This window comes from Chanodichthys erythropterus, chromosome 6 (genome assembly GCF_024489055.1).
Source record: "Chanodichthys erythropterus isolate Z2021 chromosome 6, ASM2448905v1, whole genome shotgun sequence".
Taxonomy (NCBI): domain Eukaryota; kingdom Metazoa; phylum Chordata; class Actinopteri; order Cypriniformes; family Xenocyprididae; genus Chanodichthys; species Chanodichthys erythropterus.
The window spans coordinates 32,686,757-32,706,635 of NC_090226.1; the positions used below are offsets into that span (position 1 = coordinate 32,686,757).

At 39.9% G+C, this 19,879-nt stretch overlaps 2 protein-coding genes across 2 annotated transcripts; both read right to left on the reverse strand.

Annotated features, from left to right (window-relative positions):
* Positions 1-2,428: 2,428 nt before the first annotated feature.
* On the reverse strand, positions 2,429-12,460 carry pip4k2cb (phosphatidylinositol-5-phosphate 4-kinase, type II, gamma b). Its single transcript, XM_067387518.1, has 10 exons — positions 12,305-12,460; positions 11,981-12,078; positions 10,871-10,967; positions 6,170-6,319; positions 5,134-5,280; positions 4,889-4,927; positions 4,463-4,576; positions 3,369-3,633; positions 2,660-2,763; positions 2,429-2,512 (listed from the first exon to the last, which is right to left on the reverse strand). The coding sequence occupies exons 1-10, from the start codon at positions 12,458-12,460 to the stop codon at positions 2,429-2,431; spliced, it is 1,254 nt and encodes a 417-aa protein (XP_067243619.1).
* Positions 12,461-18,429: 5,969 nt separating this feature from the next.
* On the reverse strand, positions 18,430-19,879 carry igfbp6a (insulin-like growth factor binding protein 6a). Its single transcript, XM_067387519.1, has 4 exons — positions 19,543-19,879; positions 19,114-19,148; positions 18,878-18,997; positions 18,430-18,560 (listed from the first exon to the last, which is right to left on the reverse strand). The coding sequence occupies exons 1-4, from the start codon at positions 19,877-19,879 to the stop codon at positions 18,447-18,449; spliced, it is 606 nt and encodes a 201-aa protein (XP_067243620.1). The 3' UTR covers positions 18,430-18,446.

Here is a 19,879-nt window from a genome sequence, read left to right on the forward strand (position 1 = left end):
AGTGAGAAGAGCTGGGTGGTGTAGGGCTGCAACGGGTATCAGAGACCAGGGATAATCCAACCCAGAAAGCAGGGCATATGGGTGACGCCCACACAATCATTAAATCACACACATACACACACAACAAACACACAAGGGCAGACACACGTGCGGGCCTTCGACTCGACCTCCCACGTGAGTGAAGAGACAATGAGTCTCTCAGGGAAAATACACTCGGGAGTGGACGAGCGCTCGGAACGATCAAAAATATGAGATAAAGTATCGGGCTTGATGTTTTTAGACCCGGGACGATAAGACTGAAAAACAGAGCCCACCGAGCCTGCCTAGAGTTTAGTCATTTAGCGGATCTGATGTACTCTAAGTTCTTAAGATCAGTCCAGACGATGAAAGGTACCCCCGAACCCTCCAACCAGTGATGCCACTCTTCCAAAGCTAATTTGGCCGCCAGCAGATCCCTGTTACCAATGTCGTAATTGCGTTCGGCAGCGGATAAACGGTGGGAGAAAAACGTGCAAGGATGTATCTTATCGTCCGCGGTGGCACGCTGGAATAGAACTGCACCTACCCCCACCTCTGACGCAACAACCTCCACCACAAACTGACGTGACGGCTCAGGGGCGACAAGAATGGGAGCCAAAACAATGCGGCTTTTGAGGTTGGAAAATGCAGCATCGCCTGCATCAGACCACCTGTGGTGGAGGTCAAGGCAGTCAGAGGAGCGGCTAATTGGCTGAAATTGCGAATAAAACGCAGGTAAAAATTGGCGAATCCCAAAAACCTCTGCAGGGCTTTGCGGGGATCTGGGATTGGCAAATCCACCACAGCCTTAACCTTGTCAGGATCCATGCGCACCCCCTCGGACGACACGATATAACCCAAAAATGGAACTGACTGTGCATGAAAAACGCATTTCTCTGCCTTGACAAAAAGCCCATTCTCTAACAGCCTCTGGAGCACTCGCCTGACGTGTTGCACATGTTCCTGGAGAGAATAAGAAAATATCAATATGTTGTCCAGGTAGACATAAATGAACTGAACTGACCATGTCTCTCAACACATCATTAACGAGTGCTTGGAACACGGCAGGCGAGTTGGAAAGGCCGAAGGGCATAACCAAGTATTCAAAGTGCCCTCTAGGGGTGTTAAAAGCCGTCTTCCACTCATACCCCTCCCTAATGCGAACCAAATGATAAGCGTTGCGCTGGTCCAATTTCGTGAAAAGAGACGCGCCCTGCAGCCGTTCAAAGGCAGAAGACATCAACGGCAAAGGATAAGTATTCTTTACCGTGATGTTGTTCAGCGATGGGTGATGCCCACACAATCATTCACTCACACACATACACACACACACACACACAACAAACACACAAGGGCGAGTAAGTGAATCCATGAACCGTGACACTGACAGCGGTACCAGGCTTCAGTGAGCCACAGAAGAAGGAATACTTCAGGGAGAGAATCTGTGATAAGAGTCTGGCCAATACAGTCATCACACACCTGAAGTCATCAAGGAGCCTCCACATCATGTGCCACATCCCAGTGTTCTGCTGGATCTCAGCCACTGTTCTAGAGAAGATGTTGAGCGAAACAGAGAGTGGAGAGATTCCCAAGACTCTCACTCAAATGTACACGCACTTCCTAATCATTCAGACCAACATCAAACATGAGAAAGACTATAAAAATAAAGTGAAAGATAAAGACATGATCCTCAAACTGGGGTAAGTGGCTTTCCAGCAGCTTGTGAAAGGCAACCTGATCTTCTATGAGGAAGACATGAGAGAGTGTGGCATTGATGTCACAGAAGCATCAATGTACTCAGGATTGTGCACTCAGATCTTCAGAGAAGAGTTTGGATTGTATCAGGGGAAAGTCTTCTGCTTTGTTCATCTGAGCATTCAGGATCGCTGTGCATCTCTTCTTTATAAACAACACCATAAATGCAAATTGCTAACTTTTTTCCTTTAATTGCAACGGGTGTCAGTTTAAGATTCATATTCTTTGATCTCTGTAGGTTGTATGATTCTGGTAAACATAGTTTTTGCATATGAGTTCTTTTAACTGTTCTTTCAATTCACTGATATTTTAATCCAGTGTTTGAAAAGCAATTTGATTACATTATATACATCTTATTATATACATATGTTTCACAGTTGTCACATCCAATTCATAAACAGAGGAATATTTTATTGTAAAATAAAAAAAAGTTTTAGTATTCGTGTGATTATTATATATTTTATTCAGAAACTAAAAGAATCAATTTAAAAGCCATTAGAGTACTAAAATACAATTTCAAAACAATTTTTATAATTTATAGAGTAAAAACTAAACATTTTAATAATTAAATAATGTTTCTGAAATAATTTAATCATGAGAAAATCAAACCAGCTCTCAATCAACATTCTTTTTGTCCACTAGATTTAAAATGTTCTCAATAGGCAAATATGTTTGCGACGAATTCTCGAAACCGCTTGGCATATTGTTCAGGATGAACTGTAGAGATCTCAGCTCCAGCCTTAAAATACAAAAAAAAAAAAAAAAAAAAAACAGAAGGAAAAAAGTAACATGTAATAACAGTGTATTTACAGATCATTTTAGTGTTTTTACAAAATAAATGTGTAAAAAGCAAATCTCAGTTCTCCATTCATTAAGTATCACTTACTCCGTGCTTGACTGTTTTAGCTGCATGGGCTGCTTTCTTCTTGGTATCATACTGGGTCAAAATATCTATAAGACCCATGAAGTATACTTCTCTGTGTGGGGCACCTAGATAAAGGGAGTCAAACACAAGACTTACAAATCGAATGTGAGGATTTAAACAAAATCTCAAATGTCATACACCTTGGTCAAAGTCACACTATGTAAATTTTCACCACTAGAGGTCGCTTATTCAAAACAAAGTCATAGCTTAATGATGCCTTGATTTTGCGGAATCACGGGATGTGTTATCTTCATGTTTACAGCTGGTGGAAAAGAATCGGGATGGGACTCAGGCAGAAATCATGTTCATGGATGAGATTATTAACATTACTGTAGTATGAAGCAGAGCAACGAGGCAGCTGGAGCGATTGCTAATGAGAAATGAGTGCCAGAACTTTTATTATGCCACAGTCGCTGCTTCTGCTTCTTCCAGTAAAGAGTATGTGGGGTAAAGTGCTGTTTTATCATATTAGATACATTTGAGTGTGTTGAAAATTGTTATAGTGCTACTATGCGTTTGCTTAGCAGCTGCTATGAGACACTTGTTGCACACTGCAGTGAGCTAGATCGATATTAGGCATGGTAAAACATGGTACTCATGGTAAATCAAGAAAACAAGATTTAAACATTAAGTTTATTGTTTATTGTAAACAGACGGGAATGTGACTCACCAACAGCGCTCTGGATAGCATATACATCAACATAAGGGTCAAACTCTCCTGGACCAAGAGGTTTATAAGAGCTCATGTACCCTGCAATGCCCTCAGGAGAAGTGCCGAAAGACCCCACAGCTGCAGTGCATAGGTCATTCTCTGAATCCTCCTCCTCTTCACTTAAAGATTCTTTTATTTCTACCTCTTCCTCTTGCTCTGCCCTCCCGACATCATGAATACCCAGCAGCAGGCTGTAATCCATGATCTTCAAACGTGCAAGAAACTGCACCCAACACATACAGATACACAAAGAGACTATTAGGCCCTGTTTACACAGATGCATTTTTGGTTGATTGGATCACAAGTAAATGAGGGGAGACACTCCTATTTACACCTGGTGTTTTAATCTATCTCTATTGTCCGCTTTCAACCACTTCTGTCCTGATTTATTTGAGGGGTGGGTCTATGGGCAGGTAAATGTATGCGCTTTTTCAGATCTTTCAATCTAATGGATGAAATAAGCTCATGCAGTTTACATATGAATGCGTACATACAGAGAGCATCAGCTTTTGTTTCTGCTCTGACAGCCGCAAGACCATGCTGAACGCTGTGAGTGTTAGAAATCAGGAACTGTGAGAGAACATTGTGATTGGTACATTTTTCATCTTCAAACCAAACTTGGGTCTTCAATTAACAAAGTTTATATCCCATCTGGCTAGTAAACTTCCCATAATGCTTACACATTAGGTCTGTTGGCAGAGAGTAGGCAGTCTTAAGTTGCTGTTCCAACACATTCGACCACATACATGTAAGTGTCTATGCTACAAAAGCAATCCGGTTAAATGCTTTTCCAACTACCTCTGGAAGTGGTTGAAAGTGGACACCCCGTTTACACCTGTATATAGTGTTGTCCACTTGTGATCAACAAAAATGCATCTTAATACCAGGTGGAAACAGGGCCTTAGTTTTAGTGTCAGTTACAAAAGTTACGAAAACCAGGTTGTTTGGGTCCAAGAAAGCTCTGTTTCGCAGTGGGTAAACCTCAACTAATCAATCAGAGTACATCTGACCAAAATGTAATATTCTGTAAATTGTATCATTAATCCTCTCACCTCTACATCCCTGTTCAGTTTATCCAATAGCTTTTCTTTCTCCTCTTCACTGATGTAGACGCGCTGCATGTTGTTTCTGAAATCTACATCCTTGAAGGTAGGCAGCTCTTTCACCTGGGTTTTCAAATTATTTTTAAGCAATTATTTTCAAAAACAAATTTTCAGTTTTGAGAAACTGAAACATCTTTCAAGAATAGCATACAGGAATGCCTTTGTAACAGAATGAAAACAAGAAAGGGTAGTCTATAAGTTTAGGATTTAGGAACCTGTTCTAAAGCAATTCTAAAATTAACCAAAACAACTCTATCATTTGAATTAGTTATCAAATAAAACATTTTAGATAAAACACTCTAAGCACAGTATGTTTGTGAGGAACATGAATGTAAATGTTTTGGACAAACGAAACTTGATTGCATTATCTCTTACCCTTTCCTTATCACTTGCTTCTCGAGAAACCAATGAGCCCTATAATATGAAATATTCCTGCTAATTTATTGAGATACATAACAATAATTGATGATCCTTACAAAATAATAGCTGTTCTACATAAATATGTGATACAGTAGTTCTATCTTATTCAGCAGATTACCTTAAATATAGGGACGTTTTTATACACATCTAGTCACCATAACAAAATAGTAAACAATGAGTAAAGAATGAATTTTATCTACCTTGAGGTCATATTTTCTGTGGACAGTTAGTCGGTGGCTGAACATATTCCTCATGACTAAAATGTATGTTTCTTCATTGTCCACAATGACCCGGTACATGCCAAGGAACTGTGGTAGTAGTGTGCAACCATGGCAAGTGACAATATGCTAAGGGGGAAAAAGTAAATGTTTTAATTTAAAAGAAAAGGGAATAAGCCTCAGTACACTTATGTGTAACATCTTTTTTTTAAAAAGTTTGATTAAACTGTTCAGAAAACAATTTTTTTTCTTATTCTTTGCTTATTTCTTAAATAGCATTACAGTCAAATCTTACATTGTTTTTGTCTTTTAAATAATCAATGACTAAACACAAATTAGTGACTGTGTATCTCAGTGGCATAGTAAAATAAGCATAAAGCATAATACTTTATATGCTTGGTGTGTCTTTGGAAATGTATCCATCCAAACAGCATACATCTCAATTTGATGCAGTACCCCACTTGGCATTCATCTAGAAGTTAAAATAACTTTTAAAAATAAAGGCTGAAGAGAAAACATTGCGACTGGATCAACCTACAGATGTTAAGCACTTCAGCTGCACTACACATGAAGAAATCTTGGGTATTGCGGTGTCTCGATAGATACAATTGGACCAGCATTTGGAGTAGCAACAATCAAGTAACTGAGCAACTATACAGAGCACTGAAGACAACAGTGTGTTCTAGATGACTTGCCCTCTGTGCTTTGGAGAAACAAGCACCAGAAAAGATGTTCAGAAGACTCATGCACTGTATTCCAAGTCTAGCTTTGTGTAAGGAACAGACCAACATTTTACTTGACATCTAGCTTTCCTTGATGAGTTCATGATAGTGCATGAGAGAATCATCAATATTCAGTTTGGGAACAAATAGCACTTTCATCAGTTCTTTTCAGTGAATCATAACATATGATAGATAATGGCTGAATTTTCATGTTTGAATGAATTACTCCTTTCATTTAATTTTACAAAGGTTAAATTAAACTGTTATTAAACAATTTATGAAACAGTACTCTATACCTGGTGGTATTCTGAAAGGATGTTGTGCACTTCCTCCACCTCCTCACTGGAGATTTGCTTGACAATTAGTGTGCGGTCATATGATGTCAGCAACAATCCTGGTTCCTGACTCTTGCATTCCTTAATTGGAGGACTACGCGTTAGAGAAACCTAAAAGGACACATGGAAATTTGAAAAATTCATGACAATCCAGTCAACTTCAATCTCTCTTACCAGAAGGTATGACCTAAACGGTAACTACAACTACACCAAAGTCATTCCATACAAAATCATATGGGAAGGATCTGGTAGGGGGAAAAGAGGCAGATGAGAACTGATGAGGGTGTATGGAGGTTAACATCGGGTTTGTGTTTGTGTGTGTGTTTTGTATGACATTGCAATGTCCATATTGTAAGTAGAAACCAGTCAAAAGGCTATTATCTTTATAAACGTGAGTGCAAGTAGTTTTTAGACACAGACCATGACATATACTTGATCCTCGGATTAACTTTCTAAAATGATTGTCTTAGAAACTATTTCTAGATTAATCTACACACAATCATTCACTTGATCATCATCCTTGCTAAAAATCCAAGAGAGCTTGGATGAGAAATGGACCGGCCATGCATCCAGGGGTTTTTCCTGCCTACAGCCTAAGATGTTGGGATAGGGTCCAGTATCACCTTAACCCTAGGACAAGCGGTTTGGGAAATAGATGGATGTTAAGTTCACCCCCTACAGTCAAGCAAACAAGCCTGATTATATTGTTTTGCAATCTGCAAAGAGCACACCCCTCTGTGGTAAAGCATAACTCATTCGATATAGAGACTATCATTTGTTAACCTGGGCGCTGAAAAAATATGCGCTGCTTGCAATAAAAATGCTGCTTCAACTTTCACAGTTTTGTTCTTAATGAAATTCATGTCTGTGAAAAGACTTCATCCCTGCCTGTGCCAGTTAGTGAAAACCGTTTGGCTTTGACTAAAGACATGCCATTACTGTTGGTAACCCTGCCAAAATTCATTTTATTGTCATTTATTGTCCAACTAGACAACTTCCTTGAGGAGCTAGATAGCCTGCTTTCCTCTTCCCCAGGGGATGGCACCCCACTGGTAGTCCTGGGTCTGCTGGGTAACAATGCAGTGGGAAAGGAGGCAGAATATGTTTCAGCAGCCTTGAACACAAATGGGATGCTGATATCCTGGTGTACTGAGAGGGTCCTAACCATCTGGAACAAAGAGATGAAGGCACCTTGAAGTGAAGGTTGCTTGTTGGGCCTTAAATTTGTTGACAGAGACTCTGATGTATCTGTTGCTGAAGGACAAGTTATGGTTAACAGTTCTGCGGATGGCAAAATTATCAGAGAATGACAAGCTTTAAGGTGATGGTGGCCCATTTTGAAAGCACACCTGGTGAGAAGGGAGATGATGAACACTACATTTACTCACTATGTAGGAAATTTGTGGGACTCTCCATAGTAAGTGAGCAGTGGAGTAAAAAACATTGCTTTCTTTCAGGTTGCTGACCATGGGACCATGGGACTGGTCGAACTCACCGAAGGAGGAGTTCAAGGTGGAAGTGGAGAGGCAGCAGCAGAATGAACAGGTGGGTTCTTGTGGAGTGGTTGTTTGGAAAGGTGAAGTGATGTAGTGAGGGTTCGACGAAACTGACTGACCAATTTTTCTATGGTGTCAGCGATGAGATGAGGAACTGGTCCTGCTGAGTCCATGATAGCCTTTGACTTTGGTCACCCATCACGCCCCTGATGCTACTAGACTAGACACTTTGTTTTTAGACCACAAAATCAATAATGTCACCAAAGAAGTGTGTTTTTGGTTGTGAGGGAAAGATAACCTTGCTTGGATGGAGCTGAGAGATTTGTTGTTACACATTACATTGATGCACTCTCAGTATTTGTCATTAAAATAACCATAGAAACCACCTTAAATTAACTATCAAAATAAGGATAAAGTCATGTCCGATAGTTGCAATTAATTTTTTATTGGTTAAAATGAATGGAGAATATTGTGGCGACCAGGGCGGGCGAGAGCCGTGAGGGAACGGCGCGAGTCCCTCATGGAGGAGCTCCGGGAGCATAAAAGGAGGAGCGACTACAGTGAAGGACGAGAGAGGACCAGGCCTGGACTTTATTTTATGGTTTATTATGTTTGTGTGGCATTACTTTCGTTTTGTTTGTTTATTTTGAGATTAAAGTTTTGTTGACAGTTCGCCGGTTCCCGCCTCCTTCTTCCCACATTTACGAACCGTGTTACATTGGTGCCGAAACCCGGGAGGAAGGAGGGACATGCTGTCGGAGAGCCCTCACTGCTGAGGGGGATCGCGGTGCTGCGGAGTTCGGGCAGCGCGGAAGTGAAGAGGCCGCGAGAGGCTGCCCGAGGTGGTGGTACTGGAGCCTAGTGAATGGTGGGACGGAGACCCGGATGCCGTGCTCCTGGGAAAAGGTGGGGTGGCTGCCGTCCAGGAGGGAGCGGAGGAGTCGCCGCCGTTCGCCGTGGACCGGAGCCTGCTGCCGTCCGCCATTAAGGGGAGGAGCAGGGGACAGGGGACTCGCTGCCGGCTGCCCTCAGCCGGAGGAGCCATCGCCGGCCGCCAGGAGGCGGTCGAGGATCGGGCCGTCCACCAAGCGTCCAGTGCCACCGCATGTGGCACCGCGAGGAAAAGCCTCTCGGCAGGCTGAGGACCGAGCGGCAGTGTGTCTGGGAACCGGACCCAGAATTTTTTTTTCCTCTTTCTTTTTCTTCTCTCCCCTCTCTCGTCCTGTCGCTCCCATTGCTTCTGTCTCCTTTCTCTCGTCTCGTCTGTCTTTACCCCCAGGTTCTGCTGCTGCCGAGACAGGCCCCGGGGGGGAGTAGAGCGCAGTCTCGGGAGTACCCCCCGGCCTGTGAGGGGCGATTGTGGTATGTGGCGACCAGGGCGGGCGAGAGCCGTGAGGGAACGGCGCGAAGCCGGTGGCGCGAGTGTTCGGAGGAGCTCCGGGAGCATAAAAGGAGGAGCGACTACAGTGAAGGACGAGAGAGGACCAGGCCTGGACTTTATTTTATGGTTTATTATGTTTGTGTGGCCGGCAGACGTCCGCGAGGGTCTGCCGGCATTACTTTCGTTTTGTTTGTTTATTTTGAGATTAAAGTTTTGTTGAAAGTTCGCCGGTTCCCGCCTCCTTCTTCCCACATTTACGAACCGTGTTACAAATATCTTGTGTTTTTCCGTGGCTGCTCGAGCCCTCAGGATCGTCGCTTATGGTTTCATAAACAAGGCCCAGTTCTACACTGGATTTACAGATTGTTTGAAACTGAACGATGGAGCGGTCACAGCAGTAATGATTCCGGTCATGAGTCAGAACGCAGGTGGTGAGTAAAACTGCATCAAATGTCTGTTTTGTTGGAAATAGGCGCCTAAGTGCATATAATGTAAACAACACAAACATAGTGAATTCGTAAATTCATTATTCATCATTCACTATACGGTATATTCTTTATAGTGATCCAAAAGTTATCCAGGGATAATGTGATGGTGTATTGTGTGTGTTTAAATACATTTGTTTAGCTTGCAGACAATCACTATGCAAAAGCTGCGCATACTCGTCACTCTTTACCTTTGCACACGGCACGCCTCCAGGAGCTCGGCTGTTTTCAGAAAGACTCGGTACAGCGTATATTTCTTTTATAAATCTGATAAAACTAAAGACTTTTCAGAGATATGAAGGATGCACTACTACTCTATACAGCAGGTATTCAAGATTAACATGAGATTGGCAGAAACTGTGTGTGTTGTGCACCCTTTAAGAATTTCACCATCTAAGAATGCTTTATGTTTTTTTTATCAAAAAATGAGATGCCCTGAAAGAAGCTTGTGGTCAGTTTGCAACTTTCTAGCTGGTCCAGTTAAAAATAAATAAATAAAAATGTTTGCTGTCTGCTTTCAGCTCACTGAGGTTACCTAAATATCTTCATCCATCCATCAGGTCTCAGTGATGATGGAGCCTATCCCAGTGTCTCGGGCCACAGGCGGGGGAAACAAACTGGACGGTGTGGCCAGTCCATCACATGCCTCACACACTCACACCTACAAACAATCATCTATGCTGCATGTTTTTTTGGATTCTGGGGGAAACCAGAGCACCTGGAGGAAACCCAGTGGGAGAACATGGAAACTCCACACAGAAAGGCCTTCTGACTCAGCTGAGACTTAAACCGAGGACCTTCATGCCGTGAGGCAATAGTGCTACCCGTTGCACTGTGCCACCTCCCCAAACCTTTATTTAATATTATATTATTTATTTAATATATTTTAGTATTATATGTGTCTTATGGAATTTTAAAATAGCAAACTTTATCATTTCATGTAAGTATTATAAGAAAAGAAAATTAATTCTTAAGGACTGAAATAGAGACTATTATAAAGAATTGGCATATTTTAAAGGTTAAAAAGCAGACAAATGCAGAATACATTGGCAAGTGCCTCATGCAAACATAAAAGCAAATGATGGCCACCATTCAAATTTAGTTGAGCACATGTGTTCATATAATGGGCCTATACCAGACCTGATCTATGCAAATAATGAAAAAGAGAGACTCGCTGTAAAATATTGTGTGGAACAGATGTTCTGTTTAACCATGATTAAATCGTTTTACAGTTGAAGTACAGTAAGGGAGCTTTCAGCCTTTTATGCTTTCAGTCTTAAACTATACAGAAATTTCATACCTGGTAATCCTGATGTTCAACTCCAAATCGCTCTCTTAGATTCCGGAACACTAGTGGGCAGTACTCCTTAAACTTGAAATGTCCAGGGAGGTTTTCCCTAAATATTTAAACATAATTAAGCATTGTGCATTTTAACAGTGTAAGAGCACCTCTAATAAACTGTCTTTACAATAGGGAAATAAACCATTAAGTGTTGCTTTACTAACATACTAAAAATTTAATTGTTTTATCACACATTACTGGATAATATTTAGCATGTACATTAATTGTAATGCCAGAGGCGGAGAGCTCCTCCGGGGTTTCTCTCAAGGTTTTTCCCTCTACACTATACATATTATGGACAATTTTTTCTTGCCACAGTCACCTTTGACTTGCTCACTGGGGCTTTATGGAATTAAGGCCCAATTTCTTTAAAGTTGCTCTGAAACAACATGAATGTCACATCACTGTCAATATCAAAAGCATACCGCTGAATATTTACAAATACTGCATGGACATGCTGCGTGTGTCCGAATAAACAATAATTTTTCATGTTTTGTTTTTGCTAAACAATCGTGGTGATTGTATTTAATCATAAGAACTGTGTCTAAGCTTGCACTTCACTGAGGTCACACGTCTGGACTGTTTGCCAGCAACCCCCACCACCACCAAATATATAAACCTGTCTCCATACCACAGCAGATTATGAGTTTTACAAAAGCTTTGTGCAGTTCATTGCACACAAAATAGCCTAAAAACTGAGACTTTGTGAACAAATATGACTAGACTGAACAAACCACATGAACAAGTATTTGGTAGATATCAATGTTATGTCAAAAATACAAATAGCCTCCATAAAAACTACACAAAATGAACAGATATAAGAGGTGAAAATTAGCATTTGTTTACAACTTTCTATATTTATATGTATATTATGCTCTGTATATACATAGCCAGCCTTATCATGTTTTCATGAAACTTTATCAAAAAATCAAATAGTCATTTATGATGACATGAGAAATGAATGTACTAAAATTGTAATTGGCCATTTATCTGTCAGTCAGAAAATCTTTCAGTTGAGTTTTATTCTTCAGAAAGTATTTGCTGAAGACTGTGTTCGATAGACCATACTTGTTGAATAGATGGTTGTTGACTTTCATTTTTATGTTGGCTTTGAAGTCGTCTGGAAGTAGCATTACTGGCATAGGCACTTGAAAGAGGTCGTTTATCTGCAAAGGTTAATGCAGGAAGTTTAAAAGTCAAAGAAAGAATTAAAAAATGTATTGTTAATATGCATTAATGACAGCCATTCTCCTCCAAGCACATAACAACAAAAATAAACAATATACATCATACTTTAGCAATATAGGGCAACATATCATTTTTAAGTGTTACAGGAAAATAAATAGTTAATTTTTTTAGATTCAGAAATAAAGAAAGTTTTTAGGAACATACCGTGTGATTGATACCCCACATAAACACCGTCAGGATGGGGTCACTGGCCCAGAATATCTCCACTTTTTGTTGCACAAAATGTTTTTTCTTGCTTTTTGTTCGTGAAAGTCTTCTCCTTGTGTTTGAAATAGCCACTGCTTTACCAGGGGAAGACATTATTGCAGAAATGAACCCAGATAATCTTAGACCAAAACAACTTGCCACCTCAGTGGGCCAGACAGAGATCAGGGATGATGAATGTCTTGAAATTCCTGGAGACATTAACGAATGCAATTCAATGAACCTAAAGAGTAGAGTATAAACTACTCCACTGACTTGCTCCAAAATAGCTTGAGAGAATTAAACTTGGCATAACTTGATCCAAACAGTCACATGCCTGATCAGCATTTCTGTCGGAGGCGTGTCGTTTTTCTTGTAAATGAAATAAGCCCAAAATCCCAAAAGGAACAAATCTAGCAATTTTTAATAAGAGCTTTCCTGTTGAGTGCTGGTGAAAGAGCAAAATAGATGATTGTTGTACACTGTGTATGCCGAAGTGAGGTGGTTAGTTGTGTTGACACAGTCAAATGTGTGCTCACCACATGCTGGATTGGCCGAGTTTAGCTTACCAACACATGTAGAGGGATCCTATTAAGATTTTTTACATTTTAAACTTTATTGTGTGCAATGTTTAGCTTTACAGCTTTACACTGTAAAAAGTAATGCACTATATCTACTCAAGATTTTGGCAACAGATTACAAGCAATATTATTAATAAAATTCAACAAATATATCAATGTCAACCATTTAAAACGAGTAAAATTTAAGTAAAATGTAAACAAAAACATCTGAAAAACTATTTATTTTTTATTGCCAACTTTGAAGACACCTGATGATAACAAGCAGAATCACTGAAGAAACAAGAAACACAAGAATGAACAGATGTTTAGATGTTGATGTTGATTTTATTGAAAATGTTTGGTCACCATTAGGGTGATCAGTGTTTCAACTAGTTGGTCAGTTTGACTCTTTGTTTTTATGTCAGTTTGGGGTTTTTGTAATGGTGTTTGCTAATTTTACATTTTAAATGGTTGACTTTTAAGGAATTAATTTGATTAATTCTAACTCAGTTCTTATATGTTTAATTGAATTAATAATACTGCTTGTAATCTGTTTAGGGTGACCAGACGTCCCAAAAAATTCGGGACAGTCACGAAATCTAAACTATTGTCCTGAATCCCGAATCTGGCCCTAATTGTCCCGAAAATTATACTAAAGCAAAATCTTAAGTAGTTATTGTCTGATAAACATTAAAAACTGTCTGCGGAGGTTGAGTCGTCCTGCAACTAGCCCCTGTCGGCTGCTCATTGGCTGCAGCATCTTTTTTCTAAGTTCTAAAAAAATACTGTAGGCGGCTAGGCGCGAATTTAGATATGCATGCCCTTTTTGTTTTAAGCCTTGATGAAGAGAGTGCAAGTTGCTGCGGCCACAAGGAGGACAGTGATGCACGCGTAAAGGAGTGATTGATTGTTTGCGGCACTGTGTACAAAAAAATACTTCACTACACAATTATTTCGTTATTTTCGTTTAAGCTTATTAGCGTTAGGCTATACAGAAAGGTCTGATTTACGCACTGTTACTTACAACAGTCATTGTTTTTTTTTTTCTTTTCACAATGACATTTCTTTTTTTTGTGGCAGACTAAAGACTAATGACAGACTGTTGATCTTTGAATAAAAATATGTTTGGTTCAGGTTTGAAATTCATTATCTTTTATTATAGGCTACGCAGTCTAACATCATAGAAATCCCCCCCCCCAATACACACACTCCGTCCCGAATTTCAGCCAATCTCATCTGGTCACGCTAAATCTGTTGCCACAATTTTATTGTGTAGAGCGTATTACTTTTTACAGTGTACAGAAAATCATGATGTAAATGTTTATAATATTTTAATATCTTCATGCCTTATTGTCACATTTAGCAGATGAGTGATAATATATAATAGTTCGCATTTTGTGATGATATAAAGAATCAAGCAGATGAGATTTGCTTTATAGTATATACCACTTTACGTGAGTGTATTGTGAACCTGGGCCTGGATACCCCAGCTACGGCCCTGTACTTGATTATACTTGAGTAGCCTATGGCTGAATCCCAAACGGCACACTTCTATGCACTTTCGTTCTTGTGGACTTACAATGCCTGCGCGTGCTTGTGTCCGTTAAGACCACGAGACCGTAGGGTGACCCATTCATCATTTTAGGTTTTAGAAGGGTGCTCGAGAAGTGCCCCCTTTGCAGTCGCTATGTGCCCTCTATGTGCACTTCAGCTGAGCCTGCAAGTCTGTGAGCTACGCAGAGGACTTTACCTGGCAGTCAAAGTGGCATTACGTCATGAAAATGCAGCAGCTTTGGCGCCTACGCTCTGTTGTTATGTATCGTCATCATTGTCCCGCGTTCTCATTTATTTGCTGGCATATGGGGGATTTCATGTACAGGGTTGAAAGCTGTCCGCGGATCACTCGCCCAATCGTAAAAAAAGCGCTACTGCTGCCCGATCTCGATCACCGAAATTTGTTGTCTCTTAGATGTGAGTCTTTTAGTGTGTCCTAAGCCTATGCAGCGTATCGTTTAAAGGTGAAGTATGTAGTGTCTGCGACATTAGTGACACCTAGTGGAATTACAAAAATACAGCACATTTTGCAAATGCCCCTCTCTCGCATTGCACCTCCCTCAACTCATACATCACAATCACAACTCTAATGGGTGCTTGTGAAGGCATGGCTCAACAGGTAAACGTAGGTTACTTTCAATAAAAGGTCCAACATATTAGTAATACTTTTAGCTGTGTTGCTATGTGTCACTGTGTTATGAGAGTTCTAATCTGTGTCTAGAGCGAACGTGAACACCTGGCTTCTTATAAACCCATTCCACATCTGCACTAGGCACATTTTTTTTTGACATGACACACCACCCAGCATACACAGTTAAAGAAGTCACCGCTTGAAACTGGAGTATACTATACTGGCACTCTGTCTGGCCCACATCTCCCTCTGCCACCAGAAACTCAAGAAGCAGTTGGCTGTACACCATGAGGACAGACCTCCTGAAGAAGCTTACTTACCAGGCTGACGTGGAGGCGATTCTCCACATATTTGAGGTAGTAGCTGATCAGATAGGGTCGGGGATGAGTGGGCATGAGTATTAGTGCCCCTCCTATTGGGGGGAGCGCAATGGGCCTACTACTCTTTATCCCTGGAAGCTGAAAATGACTATGCGGCACACAGGGGAAAAAACATTCTGGAATGAATTTGGACTTTCACCAGCGTACACTACAGCATTTTTTCGAGTGGACATATGAGGCTCGAACTCCTGATAGAATACAGGCAGACTACCTCACGCCTTTAGTGCCAACCCAGTCACACAAATTTTACAATTACCCTATCAATCCTACCTTTCATGTTTCCATGTTTGCAAGGGATAGAGCCAAGAGGAAAGATCTTTGAGGACTAATTATAAGAACAACATTCCCACACACTCATTGTCTAGTCTTGCTTGGGACCTCCAAGTAGTTTTTACCTCCAGTTGTCATCTCTATTGATCCTTGTCTTCTTCCAGCCATCTTATTCACAGTAACCACATTGCATTGTTTCACTGTGTCTTCTGCAACTCCCGCCATCTGAGTCATTGAGGACATTATGGTTAAATATAACTGTAATTAAAGTAAACCTGTTCTATCTCCATGTAACATATATTCTCTGGCTCTGTAGGCATCTTACAACAGTTCCCACAAGAGCACTTGTTCAGCAATTTATAGATTATCATGATGGAACATGCTAATAGATGACTTGAAGAAAGTTAACTCCACATCAGCTACATAAATTCATCAAGTAACCATTCAGAAATGTCTTGTTGCATTCTACATGTTGTCACTTCTTCTTGAGTCTCTCCATCTGTGTCCGACTCCAGTTCAAACATAAGGCTGAACGCCGCTACGGAGAGTTTCTGACATTTTTGGTGCATGAGATTGTCCTGCTTTGTTGCTGCCGGTATGTTGGAGCATGAGCTCTTGAAGCTCCGCCCTCTTCTTGAAAGCAACAGCTCATTTGCATTTAAAGGGACACACACAAAAACCGAGTCTTCCTAGAGCTGGCAGCTCAGCCAAACTGAGCAATCATTGGAGAAGGTAAGAGATGTGACAAAGAACCCGTTGGTCACTCTCTGAGATCATGTGTGGAGACATTCCTCACGACAGAGCGCCAAGACGGAAGCCTCTCCTCCATACAAGACACATGAAATCCTGAATTCAGAAAAATGCAATGATATCCTTAATGAAAACCCAATCCAGAACCTTCAAGACCTCAGATGTTCAGAGTTATTTGAAAATTACAGCAGGTGTGTTTAAGCAGAGTTTAGAAGAAGGTAGCTCTCCCCTGGCTTTAGAATAACTCTGAATGAATGAACCTGAACCCAGTCGAACATGTGGAGAGACCTGAAATGACTGTCCACTGATGGTCCCCATCCAACCTGACAGAGCTTGAGATGATCTGCAGAGAAGGATGGCAGAAAATCTACAGATCTAGGCACGCAAAGCAGGTTGCATCATATCCAAAAGATTTGAGGTAATCACTGCCAAATTTACTTCAACTAAGTACTGAGTCTTTATTTTACAAAAAGCACAACATTTTGTTTTTATTCTGAGTGTACACAAATAAAAGAAAACATTCTATAGTTTCAATTGATATATAACTTATGTCTCTATGACAAAAAATGACGGAGTATTTTAAGTCTGTTTTGCTGCAATGTGAAAAAAAACCTGCAAAACGCGCCGGCGCGTTTTCAGACCTCAGAGTGTTAAGGGTCTGTATACTTATGTCAAAGTGATATTTCAGTTTTTTCATTAATAATACATTTGCAAATATTGTCCATTTAATAAAGTGTGTGGAGATTTGTCATTCTTTGTTCCAGCCACTGCTGTTGCTGTAGTCAGAAAATTATCAAGCTGCATTTGGAGGAGTTTTATTGTTGCCCTGAACTGAACCTCGGGGTAAGAGTTAGTGTGGATGCAAGGGAGTTTGTTCATAAGAATAACTTTTGGAACAATGAAAAATCCTCTCCATCCCAGGCCTAGTATTGGGGTTTTAAAGCCAGTGTATTAATTTACTGCATATGTGCAGTGGAAGCTAGTTATTTATTGAGCAGGCAATAAGGAGGACGATAAAGAGGAGAAAGACAGTGAGATTTGTAATTATTTACAATACAGTTGCTCAAGTTTTGCTTGCATCTGTTACCCCAAAAAAATAAGTTCCAACACCTCACAGTCCCTCCGCTGACTACTGTCCCAGCTATCTTCCATATTCACAGAAGAACTACCGATATGTGACTTTCTTTGGAATGACTCCCAGCAGTGCAGAACAGTGATGAATGAGCGATTTAAAACTTGCATGAATTTCAAAAAAAAATAAAAAATACAGCTGGACCACTTTTGCCTGCAGTCTGAAGGTAGCGTTAATGTACATGTTCTCTTGTATATTAAACATTTCATGTTCTGAGTTACATTTTCTTCAACTTTTTGATTGAAATAAAGTGTTACAATCTCTTTGAGCAATGTTACATTTATATACATTTTTTAAAATCACACAGAGTTTACATATATATATATATATATATATATATATATATATATATATATATATATATAGTTATGTCAAAAGAAAGGACAGTTAATATATATTAATATATAAGGAGTTAATATATAGGCAACATAAATATATTATGTAATTTGACAAAAAAAAAAAATTATATTCACTGTCATTTGTTCTTACTGCATAGCTCTTATTCAGTCTAGACATACTGCACATTAATGGGAGATGACATTTTTATATTTTCCATCAACCATTTAACAAGATTAAAAGGATTTATAACAAACTAAAATTATTATTCAAAAAAAAAAAAAGAAAGAAATGTTTTTAACTCAGAAACTGTAACTGTTCTGGCAGATTTATGCGTCAAAATGAATGCCACATAATACTGCAAACATATTTGTCACAAGCAGAGGGAGATGAAGGATTGTGGTCATAGAGTTCTCAGTGTATGTCATCTCTTTCGCTGGCTCTCTCTCAGTCCTTCCTAAACACATTTCAGGTCCAGATTTACAAGTTCTCAGACACTGTTACATGAGATAGTTCCATCATTTCTTTTACGGGATGAAATTTTTGATCCTTTCTCATCAACACACCAGCACTGGCCTCTCTGCATTCCCCTTGATGAGCGACACTGTTTCAAGAAGAGCAAACCATATTCTTGTTTATAGAGAACAGATTACATTGTTACAATGTACTGTACATCATGGCAATGGGGCAAAGAATACAGTCAAATGGATTCACTAAACATTTGAATAACCAATGGAACTCTAGAACGATTCAGATTGGACAGTGCCAACACAATGTTAAATTCATTACATTTAAAACTCAATTGATGTACAGATTTATTCATCGGTTTTATCAGTCCTGATATGACATTGCCATCTTCCTTCACAAAATGCTTTGCCTTGTTTTTGCCTTTCTATAACCCTTTCTGTATACTCTACACACCTGTTTCCTCCTGAAGGACCCTTGTCTGTCACAGTTGGGGATGTAGATGTCCTGAATTGAATGTATGATTGTGAGCTCAATACTTTGGAGGACTGTGTTAAGCAGTTTGCGACAAGGACCCTATAGAATGAAACAATAACGAAAACATGATTAATGCAAAAGATTTCATTCAGACAGTAGGAACAGCATTTTTTTATGCAGAACATAATTTACAGAGCCATTAGCAGAAATGTTACCTTTTCATTGTTCTCAGTGGTTGATGGTTGATAGTCTGAAACACAATATTTGTAGTTTTAATATGATTACAGTACAGCTTTTTTTTTTTTTTTTTAGGTGGATATACTTAAAATTTTAGTTCAATTATACTTTCTACTTCTTACCATTATAGGAAAAAAGTTATGCTCTGCTCATTGAAAAAAGCACAGATGAGCATTTTACATTAAGTTGTCTGGTTTCTCTTCACTCTTAAACACATGCAAACATAATTTGAAGGTCTTTTAGCAATATGTGCGTGGATTATAAATACTTGTTACACATTTTCATATGAACTCAAATTTTTATGTGAATTGCATTATTCAAAATGCTCAAATTTTAGGTTTAGTTTGTTTAGGTTAGCCAGTTTTAAACCAGACAAAACCCATTTAAGACTACATAGGCCATCTTACCTGTAAGTGGAGGGATGTCAGTAATGGTACTTTTGATGTTTTTGCAGACCCCTCGTCCCTGAAGCAGTGCCTGAAGTGGGCTTTGGTCCCCAAGAGGAGGGAAACACCGAAGACCCTGAGCACACGGTAGGGTGTAAACCCCACAGGGTTCATCTAATGCCAACATGGATGTGATCTCCTCCCCAGATAAACGTTCAACTCTGTGGCTCTTGAGGTCCCCTGAGGGCCCGTTACACAATGGGCAGATCTTCCTCAAGCCTAATACAAGGGAGCTGGAGCCAAATAAGCTGAGTTGAATGGTAACCAAAAGGGTAAATAAATAAGGAAAAGAAACCAT